The 27855-nt window shown below is 40.6% G+C and overlaps 1 protein-coding gene across 2 annotated transcripts; it reads right to left on the bottom strand.

Moving 5' to 3' along the window:
* Nucleotides 1–248: 248 nt before the first annotated feature.
* Nucleotides 249–27750, bottom strand: pacsin1b (protein kinase C and casein kinase substrate in neurons 1b). Of its 2 annotated transcripts, none has more exons than XM_069677890.1 (10): nucleotides 27676–27750; nucleotides 9287–9412; nucleotides 6151–6307; nucleotides 5827–6062; nucleotides 5472–5627; nucleotides 4915–5090; nucleotides 4707–4827; nucleotides 4182–4306; nucleotides 3636–3832; nucleotides 249–3127 (listed from the first exon to the last, which is right to left on the bottom strand). In XM_069677890.1, the coding sequence occupies exons 2-10, from the start codon at nucleotides 9344–9346 to the stop codon at nucleotides 3018–3020; spliced, it is 1338 nt and encodes a 445-aa protein (XP_069533991.1). In that variant the 5' UTR covers nucleotides 9347–9412; nucleotides 27676–27750; the 3' UTR covers nucleotides 249–3017. The 2 variants fall into 2 exon arrangements, with proteins under 2 accessions (XP_069533991.1, XP_069533992.1); XM_069677891.1 differs by lacking the exon at nucleotides 27676–27750 and adding an exon at nucleotides 14175–14239.
* Between the last annotated feature and the right edge of the window lie 105 nt (nucleotides 27751–27855).

Below are 27855 nucleotides of genomic sequence, written 5' to 3'. Positions count from 1 at the left end.
AACTAAACTGCCAAGTTGCTAGTTCACCGAAATAATATATTTATAACAGCTGTGGCTATCTCTTGCTCTCTCTAATGTTAACTTTAAAACAATTTGTCTCTCTACAGCCAGCTGTGTAGTTGACTGTGTTTCCGCTTACTTAAGTCTAAAAGTCATGTTTGATGTGCAGCATCAAACATGACTTTTTTGGAAGGATACATTTTGCCTTTATGTATCTTGAATTTCTGTCTCAGGCTCAAAGAGTCTCATTTGTACGTTTTTCTGATGACATCTTTTATTTTTGCTTATGCAGATGAACAGGCACTACAGTTTTGAAAGTACAGCACTATGCTAAAAAGAAAAGAGAGAAAGCCCTCGAGTCCTCTACAAAGTTTCCTTCAACATTGCAGATCAATGTTTTCCAGCATGAGCAACAACAGACAGAAAGGAAAGGAGCTTTGGACAATTTTCTTCTTTTAAATATAATTTAGCGTCCTTCAGTGTACGACAGGAGTTTTCACAGTGGTTGTGCCTTTATACACTTTCACAGCACACTTTTTAACAGTCCCGTTTCGGCCTTAAATACCGTTGAGTCTTTAAATTCATATCGTCCTCAGTCAGACAAAGAGGGGCTGTGTGTCGTGTCAGTGTAAAATGAGCTGCAAAAGCCGGTGGGGGATTCTGTGGAAGCGAGCTCTCTGTAGTTGAGCGTTGAGAGTCTTTGGAGCGGCAGGTTGATAGAATTATGTAAGGCAATATTTATTTCCCCCCATCTGAATCCAGTGCTTACAAATAGCAACAGTTTTTAAAAAGCATACAGAAGCATAAACACAGTACAAGAGACATTTCCCTCCAGGATCCTCTAAAAATTAGCCTCTGTTCTTGCAGCAGAAAAAGGCAACGGTCTCATCAATATTTCAGAGACAGATCCCCTTTCTGCTTTCTTGTGCAGCGCTCGTTGCAGCTTTCTCTGTCTGCATCAGTAAGAGAACACCGGACCTCCTCATCATCAGGGTGTAGTTTTCACCGACACCGACCTGTGGTTACCATGAGTAACAAGCCAATCTCATTTAACATATACTGTACCGCCACATGCGCTCATAAGCTTTTTTTGATTTAGATCTTTTCGATTAAAACAAATATATTCAACTTTCAATACGTGTGTAGTCGATATTCAACACAGCCTGGTACACAGTAAAATAGACCAATCATGAGTGTCTATGTTACGCAATACAAATAAATACGATAAGATTTTAATTTGATAAAGAAACTGTCAGTAGTTTGGTGGGACATGCACTGGATCAGATCAGATCAGAGCGGTAAAGAGTGTGGGAGCATCAGCATGCACGTAATCACAGAGATAAGAGCTGGAAGCTGATAATGCAGAGTCACTGACATTCACTCGAAGTAAACAAGTCTCATTTACTGCAGAAATGTGAAAAAATGTAAATAATTCAAACAATGATTGTGAAATGAAGCTCATCTCCACACAAAGGCAGGTTTTGTTCATGGCGTCTGCACATAAAGGCAAACAGAATGAGAAACTTGACAGGTAGTAGATACAACAGGCACCTTGTAAGAGGCAGGCTGGACAGTGGAGGCTAATGTAAACAATCCTTAAACTGTTTTGGTAGAGCACATATTTCCATTTCAAAGAGACGCTCTGCTGAGATCTTGTTCCAAAAGCTTATTCAGCGCAACCAAGTCTCACAGCAGTCGGTGTTACAGTCACAAAACCAGGTTCTATAGATTTGGATACAAAAACAGCTCAAATTTTCACCCACCCAAAACATAATCAAATTTTACTTGGTCAGGTTACCAAAACTACTCAGTTACCTGTAAAAATCTTGGGTATAATTAAGTGATTTAAGGAAGAAGTTACAGAATGGAGTCACGATAGCTTAGGTCTGTTAAACTAATTCAACTTAGTGTGTTTGTTTGACCCATACATCATACCTGATCGCAAACCCAGCGGTCTTGGGCTCTCTTTATACTTTGTGACCTGACTTCATGAAGACTTATTGTTGTAGGCAAAAATATACTTCCACTTGAATCACAGCAGTTGGACATGCGTACTAGCCTATGCAAAAAATGTCCATGTAAAGGAACGCATAGATTGTCACTATTTCACACTGCTGTGAGACTGGGTTGTTGAGTGACATGCTGTGAAGTGAAGCGGGAAAACAACTATCGAGGTATGGTTCAACTTTATGGGAAACATGCTAATTCACTTACTTACCCAGTGTTACGTGACTAGATTGATACCACCCATGTCTTATATGCAGCCAGAGCCAGCAGCTGGTTAGTGTAGCTTATCATTAAAGTATTATAGCCCTGTTCTGTCTCTCTGGATTAAACTTGTTTTTTAACTTTGTTACAGACAGAGGTAGGCTAGCTGTTTCCCCATTTCCACTCTCTGTGCTAAGCTAAGCTAACCTTGTCCTGGCTGTAGCTTCATTTTAACTGTTTAAATATGAGAGGAATCAATCTGTCATCTAACTCTTAAATAAAAATCTTTTGCCTTATTATCTAAAGTGAACAAGCACATTAACCCAAAATGTCAAACTACTCCTTTCTAGCTAAACATGTAAATATTTCACAAAGAAAACACTGTATTCAATGAGAAAACTGTACAAGCATCCAGACTGTAAAAAAAAAAAGATAAAATATATACAGAAAATGCACAATGCATAGCTCAGTCTCGCTATCCAGGCACAACTGATGATACCATATCAATATAATGATGAGAGAACATACTGAATGGCATGTTAGTGTCACATCTGAACTCAAACACAGCTACACACAAAAGAAACAAACATTTTGCTTCAGTTTCAGTGTCTGGAGATGATGTGATCCTGAACAGATCTTGTTTCGTTAAGTCTTGTGTCTCTGTGACGAGTGCTGAGATGAAGAGCTCACTGTGCCTGACAGGAAGAGGAAGCTTAGCTTTCAAGTCTCTGGCAATGTGCAGTTATATGACCGGACGGTTCAGTCTGGGGTTTCCCTCTGATGAGAAAGGCGTCCTCAGCTTGGTACAGTTAGACTGGCTCCACGTAATTGGCCGGGTAAAGACCCAGCTTGCCGCTGTCTAGACGACCTTTACACCAGCCCTGCTCATCCTCATCCTCCAGCTTCATCAGCTCGTCCCCTTTATCAATGAAAAGGCAAACATGCAGAGAAGCAGGAGGTTATGTGACGCATTTCTACTTCATTTTATACAGTGTCAACATTAACATGGATAGGGGATGGATGGGAACACAAAGTAAAAATCCAATGTTTTGAGTATCAAACACTCCATGTAGGCCCTGATAGCAGGGAAACAGAAACTGTGATTTATGCTGGCAAAAATATTATATATTTTGAACCACTAGTTTTCAATCTCCCTGTGATGGGTACATCAATAAAAACCAACTCTTTTAACAAATGAACAAGCCATGAGACTAAATATAATATTAAAAATAAATACAAACAAATACTTTTACGTCACATTTTAGCAATAAATTGATGCCTGCATTTTTACACCCAAAGCTGTAGAGGGGATGACATGCAGCAGGGCGAGCGTCAACCACACCCAGTGCCGCTGCAGTGAGGACTCTGTGCCAGGGCGATATATTAGTTTTTAGTTCATGGGAGTCGTCACCAGATGTTTCACTGACCTGCTCTGAAGCTGAGCTCGTCCTGCTCCTGGCCGTCGTAGTCGTACAGCGCTCTCACTCTCACGCCTTTGCCCTCGTCTTCGTCAAAGGGGTTCGTCCCTCCGTTGGTGTCGTTGCCCGAGTCCGGGGCCGTCTGGTCCTCGTCCGACCACTCTGTGGAGGCCGTGTACGCCTGGTTCTTCTCGTAGCTGCTGACACTGAAGGAGAACATTCGATTTCAGTGTGTCGCGCAAATAGTCCTAATGCTCTGAACTACTGTTGTTTTAGTGTTTGTGTTTTACTGCATGGACTTGTAAAGCACTTCTTTTATCACTGCTCATACCACTAATGAGGATATAAACAAATATTAATATACACAAATACAACTAGATGATATACAAAATAACATGAAACACTGATCAGACACCATACCGTGAGGGAGAGGCTGATTATACCAGATATGCTATGCAAATATAAGCTGATGATTTGCATTTAGAAGAGAATCTGGATAAGAGCATCAGTTATATAAAATAAATTATATGGAAAACCGTATCTATTTAATCTTACCTTCCCCGGTCTACAGCCTGAGCGTGATCTCCTGCTGATGTAACGTGAGTCAGCATGACTCCATCACTGCTTTTCTTTGACTTTTCTTTGCTGGAGATCTTATGGGTGAGGTCAGGGTTGTAATCCTGCAAAATAGGAGACGAAACATAGTTAGGATTGGATTTGCTTGAACTGCAAAGTAACTACTCAACAATTTAAGGTATCACTCAGTGGGTAACATTTTATTCAAATTAAGAGAGAGAAGAAGAAATTGTCCAGCACATAACATGACATATATGTTTAGTACAGAATAAAACAAATAGCATAAAGACTGAATGCAGGAAGAAACAGCAAACGTGGTTATGACTAAGCTAATCACCTGCTGGCTGTAGCCTCATCATTAGCATACATTCATGAGAGTTATATCAATGCTCTCATATGAGTCTCTGCAAGAATGTCAATATTTCCCTAAAGGTCAAAGTATTCCTTTAGTTATTAGACAGTATATAGCAAGACGATGTAAAGTATTGACTTGGCAACTTGTACCTCAAACTGTGGCCAGTTCATATGCATTCCCGGGCCGTGAGCGCTGCTGAACCACTTAAGATCTTCCTGAGCACTTGCTGAAGTGATGGTGCGTTCAAGTTCTCTGTACACTGTAGCATAACTGTGAAAAGACAGCAGACATTTAGTGTATGTATGGGTAAGAAGTAGCTTTGTCTCCTCATAATAACCGCCTTTAAACGTTCCAAACCTTTGGTCTTCTGTGAGGTTGAGGTGGCGTTTGACGTCCAGCAGCACCTCCCTGAGGAAGCTCAGCCTCTTCTCCTCAAACTGCTGGCACTGATCGAACACCTGCTCCATGTTTTCCATGTACTGTGGAGTGCACTTGCTCAGCTCGTCCAGAGCCTTCTCATACTTCTCCTTGGCCTGGATTACAACACACACACACACACACACAAAGAAAATACATGTTATGTGAGTTATGGTTTATGATACATGTTTACTCCACATGTTTTTCAGTTCTGTGGTCAAATGTGAATCTTATTAACCTTAAAATGACAATAAATGAGTTTTCAAGCACTAAAAAGGACCATATATTAAGAGGTCAAGGCGGTCCATGGAGCAGAGTCCACTTAAGCACAGAGAGGGGGAGGGGTGGCCTTCAGTCCCACATTAACAATGCTACACTGACTACAGCTGCGATGCCTTCATGAAATAAGGGAGATAAGCAGCCTTTGAGTTGATTTGCTTTTGCCTCGATTGTGTAATCCCGCAGGGCGTTAGAGGTGCTTCAGCCGATGCTCTCACCTTCTGTGAGTCCTGTTTGCACTTGTCCACCTTCTCGTGCAGTTTCTTCTGCTGGTCGGCCGCCACAGAGGCCTCTCCTTTACAATTGGCCTCTCTGGTGGACGCCAGCTTCTCCTCTTTACAGGCCATGTGGAAGGACTTCTTGGCAGTCTCCATCTAAAGGAACAAGATGAAATTAATTTGGGTTCATGTTAGTTTAACATTCTGTCTTAGAAACTTACCAGCAACATTGGCCTGGTTAATGTTGACCTTTTTAAATGTGAATTGTATAAGCCATGAGCACCACGGGTAAAACAAACTTATTCTTTGCAGTTCTGGATAAGCAGAGGCTTAAACATAAAATCTTTTTTCTTACCTCTTTTAGCTTTTTGGCCCAGGGTTTCTGGGCCTTCTTGAAGCCTTCATCTGCCTCTTTGGTTTCCTTGAATCCTCCCATCATCTGTTTGTGGTACAAGTCTTTCTGCCAGTTCTTCACCTTCTCAAAGTCCTCGTTGATCAGGCTGTTTTTCACTTCCTGGTGTAGATCGCTCACCTTTTCTGCTTCCGTCATCACCGCCATCCAAGCCCGCTCCACTGTGCCGTACTGAGGCCCTGGTGGAGGAATAGAATAACATTTCGTGAAGCAGTTATCAAAAAAGATGTGGGATCTAGCAGAAAAGAGTGTGATACTACTGCCTACCTTTGTCTACAAGCTGCCTCCATCTCTTGGACCACTCGGTCAGCTGCTGTGCGTAGGCTTTCTCGATTTTGGCACGCTCCTGGATGCAGTTCATCAGGTCATTGCAGAGCCGGTGACCATCGTCGATCCGCTTAACTGTACGTTTGTAGTTTCCAACCTTAAAAAACAATGTCTCAAATTACTTATGTGTAGGACTGGAAAAATGCATTTATCAGATGTTTGTCACACTGAATTGTTTTTAGCCTCTGTGCCTGACCTGGTCATTAATCTAAGATCAGGTGTTTCAGGATTTACATTGTAATACGGTACGCATAAAATCAAATGCATTAAAGTAAAGTAGTAATTTAATAGGACAAAATATGAGTTGCTTTCTTGCTGTGAGTATGAAAGTGTTAATATTTGCTTCCATACCTGCGCCTTAAATAAGAACCTGGAGCCAGAAGGTGATTAGCTTAGCTTAGCATAGCATAAAGAGAAGCCTGGTTCTGATGAAATGGTACAAAATACATGTGTTAGTTGTCATCCTAAAAGGGGCTGTTAGTCAGGCCATGCTAGCTGTTCAAATAGAATTCCAGTCTTTATGCTAAGCTAAGCTAAATATATTTAACAGACAAAAAATAAGATGGTGAGATTTGCCGTTTACTATATTGCCGTTATTAGGATCAATGTGGGAGTTGCAGCCTGTAAGGAACTCTCCTCTCATTGAATAAGCAGGAGGGAAGCAGGGAAGAGGCTTCTGGTGTGTGTAGAGTTATGCAATGAAAGCAGAGGGAGGGTTAATGGCGTATAATTTACAACTCTCCATGGACGCAGGAGCAGCCGCCTCCCAGAGAGCTGCTAGCTTCTCCCTGAGACTGAATGAGAACGAGAGGGAAGCTAAAATTACAGCTCACTGCTTTCATTTCACACCTTTAAGACAGAGATAAAAGGGATGCATTTATGCTGAATGTGTAATTGACATTTTCCTCCACCTCATCCTGAAAATGACACTCAACTGATCTCAAATGTCGTATAATGAAAGCAGCCGGGGGGGCAAATGATTGTATTCCACACCAGCCCTCTGCCTCAGCTGCAGCCAGCCGAGTCAGCGATCAGCAGGCAGCACTGCAGCAGCTCCACAGTAATGCAAAGAGTGGCTGTGATGTAGTGACTGTGAGCTGGAAACAGACACCTTTGCTGCTACAGCTGATTTCTAAACGCACAAACCGTCAGGGGGACATGATGAAGATAAACTCCGCCGAGTCTGAGAGGAAATTGATTCTAAACCCCCAACGATAAAATGACTCTACGTCTTTTCTGTCACAAATACTCGCTGACTCCTTACATCTTACATACTGTACATAAAGATGCAGTAAGATGATAGTCAGTATCATCTGTAGCTTGAGATGGGTCAGACTGTTTCCTGGTTTGAACACAGTGAACAGTGAGCAGCTCTCATATATAATGAATGGACTTCTGGGAACTTGTTGCTCAAATTACTTGGAACAGTTTGTACTCTGTGTTGGTGATGTAATTGCGTGGGAGAAACCCATTACTGCATCAGTCACCTGGAGCATAAACAACAAATCAATTATTCAAAAAACGAAAATTATTTCCTGCCACAAATTTGATTAATGATCCTTTGTTTACAAGCAAACACGACATTCCGTCCGTGATGATTTCCTGCTTTTCTTTGTCTAATGTGTCAGTACTCCAGATGTTTTATTGATTATCATCTATCTAATAACCTTATTATCCGTAACTCAGATGCTATTTGCAAATTGTTGTTTTGTATGCATATTTACAGTATAGAAAATATTTGGTCCCATCTCAGACGGTAAATGTAGCTTCTAAAATCTTTAGCAATCATGGGAAAACCATTAATTTGACTCCATCTGTCTGCTACAATAAAAGACTGCCCCACAGAGATAGCAGATGGACTTGTGAGATTTAGTTGACACATGAGACAGAAGCTGGAGGGGTCAGTTTGGACGGTTTGAAAAGCCTGTACAGTGTAGCTGTCGTAGCAGTGGTGGGAAATAGATATAGTGCCTTTAACGAAGCCACCAAATCACCTTCAACCTCAAAGGCTAGTGGTTCATTCATCAGAGCTTATATTACTTGTTCTGAGCACAAGAACTTCCTGTTTGCACATGAAAAGAACTATGAAGATACCACCTGTTATGAAGTTTTTTTTAGTGTTTGAAGTGATCAATCTAAACCTCATTACTTCCGCTATCACACCTCCAGAAAAAATACCTCCCAAAGAATTTCATACAGCTGAAATCCGATGGCTGAGATGGAGTCAAACTCCACGTTTTGAAATTGGGTTTATTTCCATTACTTTCAGTTTATCAAAAGAAGGACATAATAGTCAAATGTAATCTGATGTCTTAGGAAAATTGAAGGAACGCTATACAGCACGAAAAACCCTCTTTTAAATTATATAATCTACTCATACTTGTGCAGTTATTTGGCGACAGTAAGGTTAAAGTAATGTAATCAGTAATGCAATATTTTACACCAACATTATTCTTGCTAGTAACTTGTGTTTACGTAAGACATTTTGAGGCTAACTTGCCCAGCACTGTTTATATGTGTGAGGTGTCTAAAAAGGCAGGTTATGAGAAATGATGCAAACAATGTCATCTCTAATACGAGCTGCAAAAAGAGACATCAGTGCCACAGGAGGAGGGAGAGCACTACTTCAATGTGCGTCATAGATGAAAAAGTGGTGGCACTTATTGGTGACAAGTCCCTGAGAGAGATGCTGCATTACAGGCTGTGCCAAAGTAGTACATCATTTGTTATTAATTGTTGCACTTATTTTAATCGTTGCGTAACAGAGGATTTTTAGGATTAAATAAACAAAATGTAACTTTCATTATGCTGAGTTATTAGAAGGGGATGTCACCAACTCATGCTAGCACGGAGATCTGCAAATGAAGGGGGAGTTGTTCAGGGATGAAACATTATTGATAACCCATCAGCTCATGTGTTGATGTGTGAATCTTTGCCAACATGCATTTGATAAATGAGGCTTCCGGATCGTTCTTCTCGCCTGCCAGACGAGCCTGGTTCAGTGAGAGTTCATCACTAGGCAGTGTCAGTTCCCTCAAAGGTTTAATCTGTCTAAGCTCGCTTCTCACTGTCTCACCTCCCAGAAGCTGTCTGTGGTCTCCTCCTGGCTGGCGATCTCGTCGTAAGCTCCAGACATGGTCCCAGATTTGGCAGGATGGCTTCAGGCTGTGGCGGTCGGTGGCAGAGAAACGCTCCTCATGCACTGTGAGAGGAGATAAGCAGAAAGGAGGGTAAACACAAAACTATAAATATCATTTTAAGCTTCAAACGTTGCTGCTAATATAAACAGTCTGTGGATATATTTACTTCTATTCAAACTGAGCAGCATGCCAGTATGAGGCTTTGAGAAGGCTTGTGCATTTGTTTCAGCCTCGTAATAACTGATTAAATACTTATTCCTGCAGTTCATGGGATCAAAACATCATCGTCTTAAAGAAGATACTTTGCATGTGCTCTTTATAATACACATGAATTATGTATCATTGATTTCAAGCTGGAATGAAGTGCTTATGTAACAAGAAAAAGAGTGCACAAGAAAGGTTTATGCAAGAGATTATTACCTCACAGTATTATGATAATGCTGAAAGAACACTCGATAATGTGACTCTATGGACGACAGATAAATGGCATGTTTAGTGCCCAGTCCTAATTTCTCCCCTCCATTATGAAATGGAAGGAGATTTTGCGGTTGGATAAACATCTCAGAAATCATAACCCTCTCACAGTTTATGGTACAATACAATTCACATTATCGGCTATAGTGAGTCAGTGACCCTCAAAGGAAAGAAAACAGAAGGGCTTGTATTTCCTTGTACTGTAGATTTCTTTTTTTTAATACCACCAACACAATAGAAAACAGTATCATAGATGGGAATTGTAAACTGCATGATAACCTAAGGCCCAAGACGATGTATTTAAACTGCTTGTTGTGTTGGTGAAACATTTAAAAACACAGAAACAAATAGAAATGCAGAATCTGTAGGCAGGGACGTGGATTTTAGGGATGGCAAGTGTTCTGGTGTCTGTTTATAGAGATTAATAAGAAGTTAAATAATCGTCAGATGGCCGCTGATGGGAGCCGGGATGTCATTCGTTCCGCCTGCTTTTGCTCTCCACATGGACCGTTTTTCCTGCATACGCTGCAGCTGATATGTGATTGGTCAATATTACTCAGACTACAAGCGTAGTACAGACGGAAACCTGCAGCAGGTTCAGCTAACAATCTGTTCTACATCAAAAATTCAACTTGAGATAAATTCCCTGTGTCACGAAAGCCATTCAGCGTTTAGATTTCCTGACTTCCTCAAATGCATCAGGAATGATCGATCCGACCTCTGTTCAACAAACGAGCATTTTAAAAGTAGTTTTCTTCTCCTCTTGAGGACAGACCTGACAAAGCTTGCATTTTTACTTGATACTAATCTGCATCATGATGTGGAAATTTCAGCAAACTTAGGAGCCGTTAATTAAAGTGAATCACACGCTGGCATGTTCACCGTTGTCCCCAGAGGCTATATCGTCATCAGACCATAGCCGATGGGTTCCGAGATTGATTATACAGCGGGGTAGGAAATACAGAAGCAGAAAACTGACAAGCTGGAACCGACAGATATCTAGCATTTTGATAAGAAAAAGCTACTGAAACAAATTAACAATTATCAAAATAGAAGCCAACTCAACAGATTTATAAAACACAATGGTATTCAATAAACAATGAAATAAAACTTGCAATAAATTAAGTGTTTTTGCTCGATAGATTAATGTTTTATCAAACAGTTGCTTCAGCTCTTATGTGATCTAAACTAAAAGAATTTCTCTTTAATTTACAACTTAACAAAGAGATAATGAGCTTCAATACGTGACCAAAGTCCAAACTAAAGGTGAAGAGATAAGTGATCAGCTTTAAGGGGAAATAAAAGTTCAACAGCAGATTACTTTACACTTTCCAGGTAGGCTTAGGTACTTACAAAACCACAACCACTCTAATAACCTCAATGCTTCCGGTAATTTCTCTCTATTCTCCCCTGAGATGACTTCGCAGATAGATTCAGTGACTGGGTTGTAATTTTCAGCAGCATCGATTCACCCGCGTCTGTCAGAACACTGTAGCCTAACTGCGGAGTAATCTCCCCTCATTGTAATCAGCTAACATTATCCCAAGGCCTCGCTGAATCACCTTATGCTGCTGCAGAAGTTAATAGCTGTGACATGATTGCTAATGATGACACTGAAATGAGGATACAAAATGACTGCCTGAGTGAGAGGAGATGTGAGAAAAAACAATCTATTTATCCATCCATGGGTGGTGAACTGTTGGACGGGCCTACTGGGCATTGGAACCTTTGGCCTCAGGGGTCAGGTGGGCGCTTGACCAGAATGTCTGTCAGTCTGAACAACTACAAACAACCACACTTGCATAACCTCCAAACGGATGAAAAATGAGAAGCAAAATAAACACACAAAGACACAAATTTACCAAAATCAAAAACACATAAAACAACTAAGAGACACAGAACAACTACAGAGAGACACAAAACAATAACAAAAAGACACAAAACAACTACAGGGACACAAAACAAGTCTCTACTCACAGGTAAAGCTGGGAGACCTTTTACATTTCTGTGCCTTGTGGCCTAAAATCTCTCCCTGAATCTATTATTAATGTATCTAACATCACCGGGGCTGATTACTACAAGAACACCACCATATAACACAGAATAAGAAGGCAGTAATCAGTGATCCATGTCTCATTGACTGTAGAGACCCTGCGATCGGTGAGTGCAGATACAGAGAGATTGATAACACAAACATTCTCCTGGCGCTGCTGCAGACTCATCAGTTCCACCCTCCCCTCCACCGGTTCAGGTTCAGCTCACAGCACAAACTGCAATTTCTGAAGTGACTGCACCGCTAACCTGCTGCTCACACAGCCAACTGAGATAATGATGGACTCTAACTAGTGGTAATTAGCTACTGCCAGATGATCTCACTCCACTTTTTCAAACAATCAGCTGCACAACCCCGCTGTGAGATGATAACAAAAGCCCAGACAGTTGTTTGGGTATTTACACAACATGCATTAAAAAAGTAGTTATGAATGTGTGCAGGAGCAACAAACAAAAACAGAAAACACAGCTGACAGAAACGCAGATCAAGATAAGATGCAAAGCGGGATTCAAATGAACAAGATGACAACTAAACATCAGTATTTGTTATCAGTGCAGTGAAATGCCAGCTGCAGCTTCACTGAGCCTCTGCTGGAATACAAAATATCACTGGACGGATTAAACGATGAAGCATGATGAGGATTTGCTTTGTGATATTGTAATGATGCACTGGTTTGCGATTTGTGAGTTAATTACTTCCTCAGTGATTCATAAAACAAAGTACTCATAGAAATATATATATATATATACAAACACCATGGCAACAATTGAAGCTTCAAAGTTTCGGAGCATTTAGGCTTTTAGGCTCAGCCTTAGAAGCTGGTTAGCTTAGCTTGGCAACAGCTAGCCTTGCTAATCGTCTTATTCCTTTGATTTGTAGCCCAAATGTAAAATATATACTAACCTAAGTTTCAACAGAGATTTATGTGCCGAAATATACATGTATATCCTTGCTTGGAGCTGATACAACCTGGAATAAAACGACAATTAATCATTTAATGGTTCTTTTGTATGGATAACCAAAACAAGACGGAGCATGTTTATTAGTGAGCTTGAGAGGTGAAAATGTTGTTACCTTGGGATAAGCCAATCTAGCTGTCCCCCCGCCTGTTTCCTGTTTATGCTAAGCTAACTACCGCTAGCTGTAGTCTCATATTAGCGAACAGGCATGAGAATGTTTCTTCTAAACTTTGGGTCTGTATCTCGCACAAACGATTTGGTTTGTAATAAAAGTTTATTGACTGTACCAGCTCAGCCAAGCTCTATTTATGTACTGGGTATTTATATTGTATATCTAGGCACCAGCTGATTAGAAATTACACTTAGATGATTGTCACACAATAAAGAAAGAAAATCCAAATCCAAAGCAGCAGATGAAGAAGAATTTAATGCAGAAGAGACTCATATGAAACAATAGAGAGAGAAGGAGCAGCGGTGTGTTTTGACAGGAGGTCAGGGGGAGGGGTGGGAGCTGCATGGGTATTTGGGTCAACCGTGGAGCAATGGATGAAGCCACACTTTCACAATGATGGGCAGAGATGAAGTGAGAGATGAACATGAATAGATTTCAAATAAAACAAATCCAATTCATAAAAGGGAATTTCCTCCTAACGGCTTTGGGCAAAACAAACGGCTAAACCGGATGCAGCGTGGAGCATGGCATGAGTGGGTGTTTATCATGCTTGGTTAATCCATTAGCTACACGCAGAGAGGGGGCTTTTGTTCAGGATGGTCCCCTTTGCTTGGCTCGCAGAACGGCAGATCGTAGTGTAGGAAAACAGACACTCATAGCTCCTTGTACTTTTATATCACAGCCAATAAGTAGAGATGAAACAGGAACAGAAATAACGATATAAATCTGACTGTATTTCTAATTTGGAGTACACTATCTAGGGACTTATTCCTTGAAGACAAACAATACCTACCAACACACACACACACACACACACACACACACACACACACACACACAAACATTAGCAGCACTGTTGAAGGTTAAGTCACCATCAGGTTGTTGTGGTTCATTCCTCACCCTTTCTCCTCTTTTATCAGCACTACCTGCAGCTTCAGTCAGAGATCCACATCCTCACAAACAAGCAATGGGACTAAAAGAGCATCAGAGATCCCCATCCCTCTAAAGCAAGTGCAAAGAAACCTAATAAAGCAGCACAACTCGCAGCACATCGAAACCGTAGCATCAACATGTCAAGAGAGTCAAACCCCACACACAAAGACCGCTACTACACCCAGACGGAGAGAGAGAGAGCACAGCCCCCCGCCACAGCAACAAAAGCTTACCCCCAGTCCTCCATTAACAGCGGCCGAGGCTGCAGCTCGGAGAAAAGAGACACGTGGGCTCCTCCAGCAGTCAGCCCCTCTCCTCCTCTTCTCCCCCCGATCGTTTATATTTTGCGTCCTCTCTGACTGACTGAGCGACGGAGCATCAGCGTGCAGAGAAGAGGAAGAGGAGCACTAATCTGTGATCTGAGATCTTCCTGCCTGGAGCGTAGTGCAGAGAGAGGCTGAGTGTTTGTGTGTTTCTCAATGAGTGAGGGATAATCCTGTGGTGCTTTGCTTGAATGGTTCAGACAGAGCAGCAGAGTGGAGGGGGAGAGAAAGAGGGGGTGGAGTAGGTGGGCTGCTGCTGCTGCTGTTCATGAACTGTGGACGATGAAGTGTGGATGTGTGAGCTGTTTAATGATCAGACTTTGGTGGAAAGAATAGTCAGTGTTTCATGTAAAAAATAGAGTGCCTGGCCGGAAAACTGCGACACTTGAATGCCTATTTAAAAAGCAGCACAAAGAAGGTATTGTTACTGAAGTGAAACTATTTTTTTCAAGCTCAGACAGGTGTCCTTTCTACAAAAAGAGAAGAATACGATACCTTTTATACGTGAAATGAACATAATGTCACACCTGCTTTTTATGGTCATAAATATTTGCCCAAACCATGATGTGCCAAAACAAGAGAGCATACGGGGATGTTGCCCCTAATCCCAATCTGTACCTTTTTTAACTGGCTGGACAATTGGAGAAAAATGCAAATGATGATTTAAGTGTTTTTTAACTTAACTTATTTTCTAACTTATTCAAAACCTTATTGCAAAAATGCAGCACTTCAAGTGGTAATATCGAAGGTCTCAGTTTCGTTCTCTTTCACTGCTGGCTGATGGAAAACGCGTCACTAACTGGGCGCCGCTTGTGATTTTTTCCGCAAAAGTTGCCACTGACACCCGGTCTGTAATACTGCAAATGCAAACACTTTCATCAGTGGGCCGTAGTGCGCCTTGCGTTTTTGAGGAAACGCTCTGAGCGCCTCGCATTGAAAAAACGTAACAACTCAAAGCAGAAAAGCGCACCAATGTCATGGGCTTTTTCTCATTGTCCAATCAGATGAAAGGAGAGGCGGGCCTTCTGTCAGTTTACAATATAACAGTTAGGTTAATGACAGCTAATGATTTGGTGGTTGCCTTAACAACAGTTAAAAAAAAAGGCTCAGCGAGCTGCTCTTTTTTAAACGTAGGCTTCAACAAAAAAGGCAGTGCAGTGCGCTTCGCGTTTTACAGCCTGCAAAACGTAATCTGTCTGATCGGTCCCTTATTCTGCCGGATTTTAACTGGTTATTCTTGTTCTGAGCAATCCTAACCTGACAGTGAAAGAGTTTTAAGTATAAATTTGTTTGCATTTTAAATGATATTGAGCTTATGGTGAGATGTCCTTGTGATCTGTCCAGCTGAAGTCATCAGCTCACTTTGGCATGGTGTACTTTTGACCTATTAGGGGAGAGGAAGGACAGAGCAGAAGGAAAAAGCTGTACACGGTGAAATGAGAGAACGTTTCAACATTTTCAAAAGAGGCTCCATTTCAAGACACAAAATATACCTTTAGTAGACACCAGTAATAGACAGGTAGGGTGGGGTCTAACTAACGTGAGATAATGACGACATCAAGCTGAGCGTATGAAGGGTGGAGGTGACCGTGAGATATGTAAGCTGTTTGGAATGTGCATGAAGGCCAGAGAGCAGGTCTGTGCTGTGGACATGCGAGCCATAAAATGTTTAATAATTATACAACTTGTCATAAAGATCAAAACAAAAGTTAAGCTGTACAACTGCTTGTATGTAGGGCTACGGACACTAAGCACCACAACTGCAACTTTAAGCCACATTTAAGCAGCTCTCTCTCTTTCCCTGGCAGCGTTATTTTAAGCCCAGTCATTATCCAGAACATCCTGGGCGTCTGAGAACAATAGAGAGAGACCTCTGTCACAGTCTCAGCTGCTGCTTGATCAGCGTGCCAACCAGACTGACCTGATGCCAGTCTGACTGTCTCGATGCGACAAGAGAGAGCAGAGCAGACGACTGTTGGCTGAGTGGAACAGGACAGAAAGGGAGGAGGACAGACAGGCCAAACAGGTGACTGGTGAGGTTAGGATGATGATGAAAAGACTGGGCTACAGTCTGCAGCTCTTTGATTGGCCAAGCTAACAAGGCTTACAGCTGGTCCAGAAGGCAGCTGGCTGTCTTCAAACTGGGAAGAGACGACATCTTCCTGCCACATCACATCAGTACTGGCTTCTCTTCACTTGATTCCTGTCAGTTTCAGGATCCAGTTTAAGATTTTATAACTTGTTTTAAAAAGTTAAAATGGGCTGCACCGTCGTGCTCCAGGCAGAGCACTGAGGTCAACACATCAGATGCTTTTGGATGCTCCAAGATCCAGCCTCAAAACCAGAGGAGACAGCGCCTTTGCGGTGGCTGCTCCAAACCTATGGAACAGTCTACCTGTCTACCCTTGAAAGTTTTAAATCCTTGCTTAAGACCACCTCTTTTATTATGCAACCATATTTTACTCTTATATATTGAGTTTTTATTGTTCATTTTACGTATATTGGTTCTTTTATTTGATATTGTGTTTTAAGCCTGTACAGCACTTAAGTCAACCGTGGTTGTTTTAAATGTGCTTTATAAATAAGCTTTGACTTGACTTAATGGCTGGCAAAATGTGAGAATAATTTAAGAAGCACAGACAGCCTTGTGATAGGGTTGAGGTATTCATCCCCATACCCCTCCTGTCTTCCAACATGCCCTGTCCCTGTGGCTGGAAAACATTTATTTCAAAGAATTGAAAATCCTGAATTTAGGGATGGAAACTGAAATATGTTAATGGATTGATTTCAAAAAACAACAACTTTAACATGGCTGCTCGTTTTGTGTTTTTGTTGCAGGATCTTTTCCTGTGTTAAACACTCGGACATGACTTTTCCTGATAACTTCCAGTCATGTGGATGCTTAATAATTCAATGTAACACCTCGGCCCAAAATGTCATAAATCTTCAACAAATCTTAAGTTTGAGACATTACAACCTGTACGCCAAACTGCAAGTCAAAATATTCTAACCATAAAACTTTTATGAAAGAGAAAACAACAGTGCATTCAGCTTCAGTTCATCCATCATATTGATGTGACAGGGAACAAAAAAAAAACAGCTGCTGTCATTTTCCAGAACTGCAGATGAACATCAGGTTATACTTTGCAGAAACGCAAGTTAACAAAAATATTTCCTATTGCGACTTTACAGTCACTTAGTAGCTCTTTTTTCTGTTTGAAAAAGTGATTTCTGATTTCCATTCTCTATAACATCTTCTATATATACCTGCACAAAGACACGTGTAATTGGCCGCATCTCATTGAGCTGCCCTCTGTCCTCTGGGCACAAACAAAGCCTGCACTGTGAGATCTTGGCCACACTATTCAAATGCAGCACTTTTTCTCTCCCCCAGGACAAACTGCGTTTCTGCTGCCGCCCTCATCAGATTCAAGCCCTATATATAGCACCACATTCATCAATAATGCAAACTGCAGTGTAAACAGATAGAGGAGATGACCAACCTGACTCACGTGGAGGGACTCTTTAAGGTTTGATGTAATCTCACGTCATTGTCCAGACAATTGGATTATAGAACAAAGAGATCGATACAAGTGAGCAGCAGCAGCAGCAACACCACCGGAATGAACAACAACTTTGTGTTTGATGAGTTTTACACCTTCACCACAAGTCTGCGTCAAAACAACAACAGGTCACGGCTAATTCCAGCAGCACAAAACACATCTGCTTTATGTGCTGCAAACTAAAGCCCAAATCAATGTGAGAGAGTATGAAATATAATCTTTTAATAAAAACAAACACTCTATAGATTTACAAAGATTAATATGAGCGCTGATGGTCCCTGATAAACAATTACAGTCCTACAAAACATCCTTAACATTCATCCGATGCCTCGTCTGCAAACACAAGTGTGGCACATAATCAAAATGTGAATGAAGAAACAGAATCTGTACTGCTAACAGCTGTTGGTATTATTTATGAAGTCTCCATTAAAGCTACTTAACCCCTTAGCCTGCTTGTGGTGTTGCTTTATGGCCAGCAGCAGATAACAGTTATTTTTATTGTGCACTTTCACAGTACATATACGTTTGTGTATGAATAAAAACAAATGCCCTGTTGGGAAAAAAACCCCTCAAAAACCATGCAGACAAAGTTGGATGAGGCTGTATCCAAACAATTAAAAAATGCTAAAGAATGCACTCACATTTCTTTCAGGCAGCTGTCAATGATTTGTCAAAACCTCAGCGACCCACTGGAGAGAAAGCGAAACTCATTTCTACGTCTCTATGATATTTATCTATCATCAGTAATACACAAGTTGTGGACACAAGTAGACTTATTTAATAGTCCTTTTTTAAACAAACGATCAATCAATTGACATTGAACAATCAATGTCTAATTCATTAGCAGGAGCAAAGGTGATGACTAACATGTACCCCAATTATCCACATAGGAAATAGAGCCTCAGATGATCAACAACAGAGCTAAAAATCACAAATCGTACAGTGTCTGAAAACACCTGATTCACGTTCAACAGAGGGTGCCCAAAGGTACGTTACTTAAATGCCACTGTGTATAGGTAAAGTACAACTCTGTTTATGGTTCTTGGAAAACACGACTGCATTAAACAAAAATATGTTGACAAAAGTGTCATAATGTCCACATGGGAGCTGGTGACATCAGGCGACCTCAAACGATGTCACTCGGTTTCATATACACCACCCTTTGCTTGCGGTTCATAGATCAGGGCTACGTTAGCCGCTATTAACATAACACGCCAAACACTCTGACCAAACTGTCAGAAGTCAAGCTTAATTGTGGGTAATGTAGGCACCTGGTTAAGACAAGGAAGAATAATTCATGGAATTAGAAAGGTTCATGTCTAGATGGTAACCAAAGGTATTCAATACTCGTACGAGCTTTGTACACGTTTATCTAAGAAGAACGATAAAGTCCGTGTGTAGACACAAAAAGTATTCGAGAAGGTGTAGCCAAACGTCATAGTTTGGGCTGAAGTAAAACGTAAGTGTTTGGTTTTTGTTTCGTACGGGACACAAACAGCTGTCCAGGGTAAAAGAGAAAGACAAAGTTTGATGAAACTAGGGTTACCATCTGCACTTGTTCATAAAAAAGACAACACCTCCAGTTGAGTCTCACTGATTTTGATCTTCTAAAAAAAGTTAATTATGAGCCTGACTTTGCTGTAGGGGTGCAATGCTATAGTTGCGAAGTACTCTTTTAGAGTGGACACCTTCAGTTGAGATAAGGCGTAGATCATAGTCCATGTGAACTTAATCCAAGATGAATTTAATTGCTGTTTTTGACCACGACCTTTTTAAAATAACACAAAATACACACACAAAAGAAACCCTAGTTCGTTCATTCAAGAATTCCAAATTCATCCTCTACAACATCACAACTCACCCGGAAACTAGGACTGGAAAGGCCCGCAAAATTCAGCTATACGCCCTTAAATATAGAAGTATTGAGGTCTAGATATTCAGACTATTACAATATAGATCGGAGCAGTTTACTGAACCTGGTTTGTCCTCTTTACGGCCACTCGGTCCCCGACAGCTTCAAGTACTTTTCTGACAGCCTTCAGGAGAACGGACACCTGAAACCATGACACATAATGCGGTGTAGCACACCTTTTACACACACACACGCACACACACACACACACACTCTGTAAGACTGAACTTTGACAGTTCCTTGAGCAGACGCATTAGACCATCAATAATTAGCTAGCTGCGAGCGAGGGTGGAGACTGAGCGCGCTCCCTTGTCACACACATTCCTCAGAGAGGTGCCGTGTGGTCAGACGGAGGAGACTCAGACGCAGCCTGAAACAGACAGAAAGTCACCCATCACGAAGATCAAGGCCGACAGGAAGATCAGAGAACAGACACAGGTGGTTAGATAAAGTCGCTCTGTGGAGGACAGACGGGGATGAGTCAACATCAGGGCATCAGATCAGCTGTGGTGCATCCGCTCAATCAATACACATTTGCTGATGGACAATGACTGCCACGTGTGCAAGCTAAGAAGTGTGTGAGAGAGAAATATGTCACCCACATTAGTCAATATTTTAAAAAATGATGCATGAATAAAAGAATTTCAGCATCTTCAAAACAACAGAGATTATCTGAGGAACAGGGAACTGTTTTTTTCTGCAGCAATGAAAGCGTAATAAATGCCTCAAGGACAAATACTCTTGGTATTTAGTGTAATACTGTGGATAAAGGGAATCAGAGCAGGAAGGTGTGCATCCTCAGCTAAAGAACAACTTGAAGGATTGTCATCTAGTAGCATTAAAGTCATGAAAACTCAAATATAGCCAGTCCTCCCGTCATGCAGACAGATGCTCGTCTCCCCACTTTGTGCCATCTGTGAATCAGCTAATCACGTTCCTCCCTGTGGGCCTCACTCCATTTGACCCTGGTGTTATATCCCATTATAGCAGGAAGTAATATACGACCCCTGTGCAGACAGAACAAGAGCAGAGAGGGCTGCTGGTCTGGTCTTATTACTTGTACCGAAAACACAATCTTATAATGGAGTCTGTTTTTTGCTGTTATCTGAGAACATCTGATGTCTGGAGGTTATGAGTCGAAGTTTCCACAACAACCCTTCTCTTTAAAAAGCTCAAAAAACTTTCAATTGTTTGGATCATTTATATATTTTGTTTGTGTGTTTGTGAGTAAACTCAACTCTACAAACTAAATTCTGATTAAAATAAAAGCAGTAAGTGTTCTCGGACGCAAATCTTTCACACAACATGAATGATGCTTAATTCAGTTAAATCACGTCATTCATGAACTGAAAAAATGAATACAAATGGAGGACAATTTTATTAGTAGTATTTTATATTTTTTCAGTTTGAATTGTGTTGTCTGTGTTATGAGATATTCATTGCTGAGTGCAGCTTTTCTTCATAATTAGTGAGGTTTGTTACCCAACACTAGCTGGTCAAACTGCAGAGCAACAGTATGGCTGCCATCGTCTGACATCCCATAAATATTGAGAAACAATCAAACTTGATGGAACTATTGAAATTCACTCACTTCAATGCAACGCAAAAGAAATAAAGACGTTATTATAATTTTTTTTTAAGTTGACCAAATAATCGCAAATGAACCAAAAGCAGCATTAAGTACATTTCCTCAACTTCCATCATATTTTAAACTTCATAATGAGTTAAAATTACTGTTGTTTCTTTGGCACAAGAATAGGCTAAAAGCTCAGTCTTGACCTTGGTAACAAGGAGGTATTTATATCATTTTAGTTTCACTTCACATTTAGAATCTACCGTCCAGTGAGGGAATGAAACAATAAAAGTGATCATAAAGAAACACACACTTCTCCATAGGTGTTAGACACCTGCCAGGTGACTAAGTTCTGAAAAGTCCCTACAAACAGCTGTCCTGTTCTCAGTTCCTATTTAATTCTCTAATTTAGACATCTTTTAACCACACACTGTCTTTACTGGATATTTACCATCTACACTTTCTCCCATGATATCTCTTGCAGACTTTAGAGGGGAAGAAAAACATGGCTTGAAAATGTCTATGCTCATGACTGTTGAGCACCTTTACTATTCTGTGTGGAGCCAATTTCTCACACTTCAGGGTTGCAAGAATTTAATCAATACTCAAGGGCAAGTGGGGAGGACCCTCTGAACTCTCCATCCCAGTTCGTGTGTAATCAATAAACCTTCTTTCCACGGCCCAGCGCAGAGAGTCGGTGCAGGACAGGACGTTTATTGAAGCTCTCGTGGTTCACACTGAAGCCGATACTGGGCAGGAAAATGGAAGTGACTCATTTAGAGACAGTGCAGCTGCTAAAAGCTATGAGCGCTACACACACACACACACACACAAAAAGCCTCTGTTTTTGTTGTCAATGACGAGTCCTCAGGCTGTTAGAAGGGAGAGCCACTGAGAGCAAACACATCAGTGATGCACTCAGTATGTTGACTGTTGTTCAGTCAGCAAAGAGACAACTGACTCACAGAAGTCAAAATTACAGTGAACACATTCTTCACATACTCTAGAAAAGTCTAGAAAATGGTTCCTGAATGGTTTCTTTCATAAATAGATCAGCCCAGTATGTGAAAGTGTAGATACAGGTTGGTAATCAATTCATTTGTTCACTCATTGCATACTGTCCTCTTCAAGCATCTAGAATCCGGATGAGAGGATCTGCTGCTGTTAACTGTCCTACATGATGATGAACCAAATTATCTGAGTTTGAGATTCTGAAAATGTAACTTTGAGCTCTGGGAAATGAAAAGAGGCACTTTTTACTGTTTACTGTCATTTTATAGAAAAAAAAAGATAAATTTCTTCAATAAAATAAAATAAAAGTACTTTGCAGACCTAAAAATATGAATAATCTATCCAGTTTCCAGTTGCTCCAGAGCTTCTGATTATATCACATGATCTTTATCAGCAGACAGAAACGTGGAAGAAAGACGATTTGATTTAAATCACGTGTTCTGACTGAAAGCTCCACTACAGCTTGCAACCATTTTCTATTATTTCATGTTCTTAACAGTTGCTCTATCAGAAAGACAAGCGACAGGTTATGAAAGTAATCGCTGAATGCTTGTAATCCATACACTTAGTTAAGAGCAGTCTGAAACAGCTCATAAAGAACACAAACTAAGGCACATATAAACAGTAGATTCATATTTTATGACTGATTTGCTGAATAACACTTGGGGAAAAGGTTTTATCATTTTTTGGCCACTCCAAAACTTCTTAAAACAGATTCCTACCTCAACAAATGCTACACATGTATTATTATTTATAGTATATTTGTTCAAATTAAATTATTAATCATTAAATCAACGAAATGAAAATTAAGAAACTTTGGGTTTTTTTTAATTTTTGCTTATAAGATAGCAAACATTAGTTTTAGTTCCAGTTACTTAACTGGGATTTGTTGCTTCTCTTCGTCTTGTGTGATAAAAGAAAATAATTATTTGGGGATTTTGGACTATTAATATGACAAATTAATTATACAAACAAACGTGCTAAAACCTATAAACTTAAGCTAAATAAATGGTACGAGGCAACTGCACTACTCTCTGACATTATAAAACTAATCACTAATTATAATTTAAAAATTCATCTTAATTGATAGTGAAATTATCATTAGCTGCAGCTCAAAAATGCAAATGTGGCTCCCGCTGCTGCGCACACACAACACAGACCCCATCTTTAACAAAACCAGTCGCCATGGCAACATCAAGCCCTCTTCCTTCCTCCTCCACCTCCTCCTCTGGCTCTGAAGCTCCTTACTGATACTATAAATCTGACACGCTTCAGCCTCCGAGGAGCGAGGCAAATCCGCAGCCAACAACCTCTAATAGTCTCTCGTTGTTCCTCTTCAGTGTGAGGTGGTTTTATAATGTTCAGACCTCAGCAGAGGAGCCCCAGAGACACACACTCTGAGTCATTACCCTCAGGAAAGTGGAGGCATGTACGTCCTCACAGGATGCGGATTCATAATAACATTTCCCACAGCACTCGCTCGATGAAACTCTCACTGGTACTCGTACTTGGCTGAGTTACATTACACTTAAATGTAGTGTTAAGATGAGTCATTTAGACATAAAACAATAGTTCTCAACATTTGTGTCCTCTGATCCTGTAAAAGGAAGCACTATCTACCTGTTACACCTCATCGCAGGTTAAGGCCTGCAGTGTTGACAGCTACGAGTTGCTCAACAAAAGTGTTATTATGACAGAAACTGTAAACGTAATGTATTTCTAATGCAAGTAAATATATTTAGTTAGAAAAACTGCTATTATTTTGTCTTTAATCATCATGTGACCCCGGGATGGTGGGTAGAGGTTCGGGATGAAAGTATTGATCGGGCCAATTTCTTGATCGTCTGGTCTAAACACTCCTGTCTGTTTGATCCTGGATTTATCATCAGGCAGTGACCTGGATGCACCTCTGTACAAAGATCTGTATGGCTGCACAGTGCCGACACGAAGCTGCTGATCTGCAGCCTGCTGCTCACATTCTGCTGATTCAGACTCTACAGGCCGCTGCAGCACCGTCACACAGTAAAGACACAACGGGGGATTCTAATCAGTGTCTGGGAATACTTTCCAAACTTTTCATTATATGTTACTGTCAAGACGTTAAATAAACTAGATTTGCTCTTCATGACAGATTTGCTAAATCGCCAAAAAAATTGGGACTGAAAACAATCAATCAATTGATCATGCACTTAGTGTCTTAAAGGTAAAATCTCTGTTTTCATTTTTCTAATGTGAATATTTGGTTTAATAGAAACTTTGGACACGAAGTTGTTGGATTTCTGTCACAACGATTAATTGATTCATCTGTTCAATTATCTAAAGATAAATCAATAATTCAAATATACTTATTACAGCCCTGGGTCAGAATCCCCTCTGAATACATTGTGCAGCAAAATGTGTGTGAATACAGAGAATCAGGCTCATCCTGGTCGTTCTTTTCCCATCACAGGGCTGCCATCTTTCATGAAACATCAAGACATTTATTCTCTGCCAAAGCTGGACTATTCAGGTTTACAACAGTTAACTCATCTGTCTGCCACTCCACTGTTCAAGTACTGCACAACACAGTCTGCCCTGCATGACCTCTAATAACAGCTCTGTCATTTACCCACCGCTATCACATAAGCACCCCCCACAGCCTCCACACATAAATCAAACTCCCTGGATCTTCTCACATCAGCAGGAGAGATGTGACAGAGGTTGCAAACCCCTGTCCCTTTAAGGAAATGAAGCCTGCATTTCTCCCATGATCCCCTGTGAGGATCCGATCTCAGGCTCCAGTTACCTCACAGGTCAGACCTCAGCCACAGCCAGGTCTCTAGTTTGTCTCCATCCAGCCTGCACAGCAGAGTTTCTGAACATGTTTGGACAAAGCTTGAAAAGGATCATTATTAGACCTCAACTAAATTTAAGGTGTCAACTGTTAAATTAACTGCCAAATCTGGGGAAAAAAAGTTCAAATCTACTTATTTCAGCTTCTAAAATGTAAATATTTTATGGTTTCTTTTCTCTTTTAAGACATTAAACTGAATATATTTGCGGACAAAACAAGACATCCAAGGACGACATCTTTGGCTTATGGAACCACTGAGTTTTGTAGACGGGCTAGCGATCGATTAATTAAGAAATTATTTGACAGATTAATCAACAACAGTTGCAGCCCAAACTGCTTCATTTCAGTTTCAGCTCATATTTTACACGTTATACCTTTGAAAATATGCTCTAAATCTGCTCATTCAGATGCTGCGAGGCCTCGCAGTCGAGCAGTATTACATTTTGAATCTGCCTATTTAGTGTTGAGGTCATTCTCACAGGAAATGAAAAATTTAATTGCATTGATCTAAACCCAGACATGGATGAAATAGGCTTAGGATGTCTGAAGTAGTATTCGTGGTTATAAAGGCAAAAGGGGACTAATAGAAAAGAATAAGTGCTTAAATTACTTTCAATCATCTAACGACAGGCCGGGCTGTGAGCACCAGATGTGTCATGCTCAGCTTGTAAGTGCAAATGGAAACTGGAAGCAAACAATGACGTCTGAAGCCCACTGGGAACGACTTAGTTAAATCTATAATTATTTAAACAGAAACAGAATAAAAGGGAGACCTGGGGTTTAGTCTAATTAATTACATTAGCAATGACGACTCATCTGTTATTGCTGCTACGAACACAGGGAGGAGTTGAACCCGGCGCTGCAAATCAAATGACTGCCCCTCGTTTGTAACATGACGTAATCCAATTAGATACTCACTCCAATAAAAGCACTTGTGGGCCTCGTGCCGCTCTCACTGAATGACCCGCAGCTTTGTTATTTCCATGAAATACTATGATGATTATTAAGACGACGTACTCGGTATTCAATTCATTCTTCAAGCTACATGAACGACAAAGATTGCTTTAGGCCCTCAAAAATTAATGTAATCATCAGAAATTGGATAAGCGGATTTCCTCATAACAAACTGTGTTGGTGGATTCTACCCAAGCTTACTCCCAGCAAAAAACTGGGAGGAAATCAGAATAGAGTTATTTTTCTGAATAAAGCATTGGATAGTTTAGTGTCTAAATGTTAGAGGGAAAAAAAGGGAAAAATGCTCATCACTATTGTCTAGACTCAGACTTTTAAGAAGCTGGAAACATTTTGTATCTTTAAAATGTCTTAAATTCATTCATCGATTATTTTTAAATAGTTGGCAATTTATGTTATGGCTGATACCTAATTGATTAATCATTGGAACTGAGTAACATGCAACGTGCATGTTCAGGTGACAAGGAGAAAGAAGATGTAGAAAATCATCATGAAAAGACTACACATAAATTAAGTGACTTCCAAGAAGTTCTTTAGCAATCTAGTGCTGCATTTCCACCAAGTTGGGATCCCAAATGGTTAGAATCAAAGCAGCAGAGGCAGAGATATCCCTGACCATTAGTCCCATTAAGTCAAAAAATTTTTTATCTCAGACTAAACAGAAACAAAATAGAAAATAATATCCTCCTGAACAACAGGAGATGCGACTGAACTTCATGAATATAAAAAGTGGAATGGCTCTTTTAGGCCCGAGGAAGAACTGAATGATATTTGAATAAATTGCTGTTTAAGACATGCATCAAACACCTTGTGTATTCAATTTAATATCTCTGTATAACAGTTCCCATTACTTGTGCACAGTGTCCAGCAGTTTGTTGTCCCACAGTATGTGTAGAGCATCAGTCAGAGTTCAGAACCGTGGACAGAGCTCTGTGTGTGATCAGATGGAGGTCAGCACCTCCCAGCAGCCCTGATCCACCACCAGCTGGTCTCCAATGATAAATCAAAGAAATGTGCTGGTTTGGAGGAAACAGACTCTTCCCCAGAGACAAGCTTTTTACTTCAGACATCCCTCCCTGCCCTCTGCTGCAGCCTGCACACTGCAGGTCTCTGCTCATCACTGCATACTCTGCATAAATACTCCTATATATGTTGCTAAATGGTGTTCCCTTGTGCCAAATTGTTAACTTAATAAGTACAGATGATAGTACATACGGATATAAAACGAGTGTCATGTAGCAGGGGTACAGTCCGGTTGGCGGTTCAAGTTAAAGCTCTCGTGTTTCAGCACAAAACAGCAGTTTTTTTTATTAAAACAAGGGTTAAAACGATGAGCGCACTTTCTTTCTCAAAGAATACACTTCTAATGCTATGGACATACATTTATCCCAGCAACAGCATCATTGGTTGAAAAATTCATGTTCTCTCATCGTTAGCAGTTGTAACGGTTCAGCAATATTAAATTAAGCTACTTTAACAAAACAGCCCTAATCTAGCCGTTGATAACGGATGTAAGTAACGGTTATAAAATGTCAAAATTAACATACCGAGACGAATTTAATCCAGCTTCTTTGAATATTTTAAGGTGTAACCATTGTCCTCATCCGCAGGGTCTGCCTCCGTTGTATCGCCGGTAGATGTACTGCTGAAAGGAGCCGCCAGATGGGGGAGGGTCCGTCAGTTTTAGTTTTAGTCAAGGCGGTCATAACGGTTAACAAGACTTCCGG

Source organism: Semicossyphus pulcher, unplaced genomic scaffold, assembly GCF_022749685.1.
Source record: "Semicossyphus pulcher isolate SPU_LCO1_2020_fin unplaced genomic scaffold, fSemPul1.0.p SCAF_3, whole genome shotgun sequence".
Taxonomy (NCBI): Eukaryota; Metazoa; Chordata; class Actinopteri; order Labriformes; family Labridae; genus Semicossyphus; species Semicossyphus pulcher.
The sequence above is the reverse complement of the archived record's forward strand: the minus strand, read 5'-3'. Positions and strand labels throughout refer to the sequence as shown.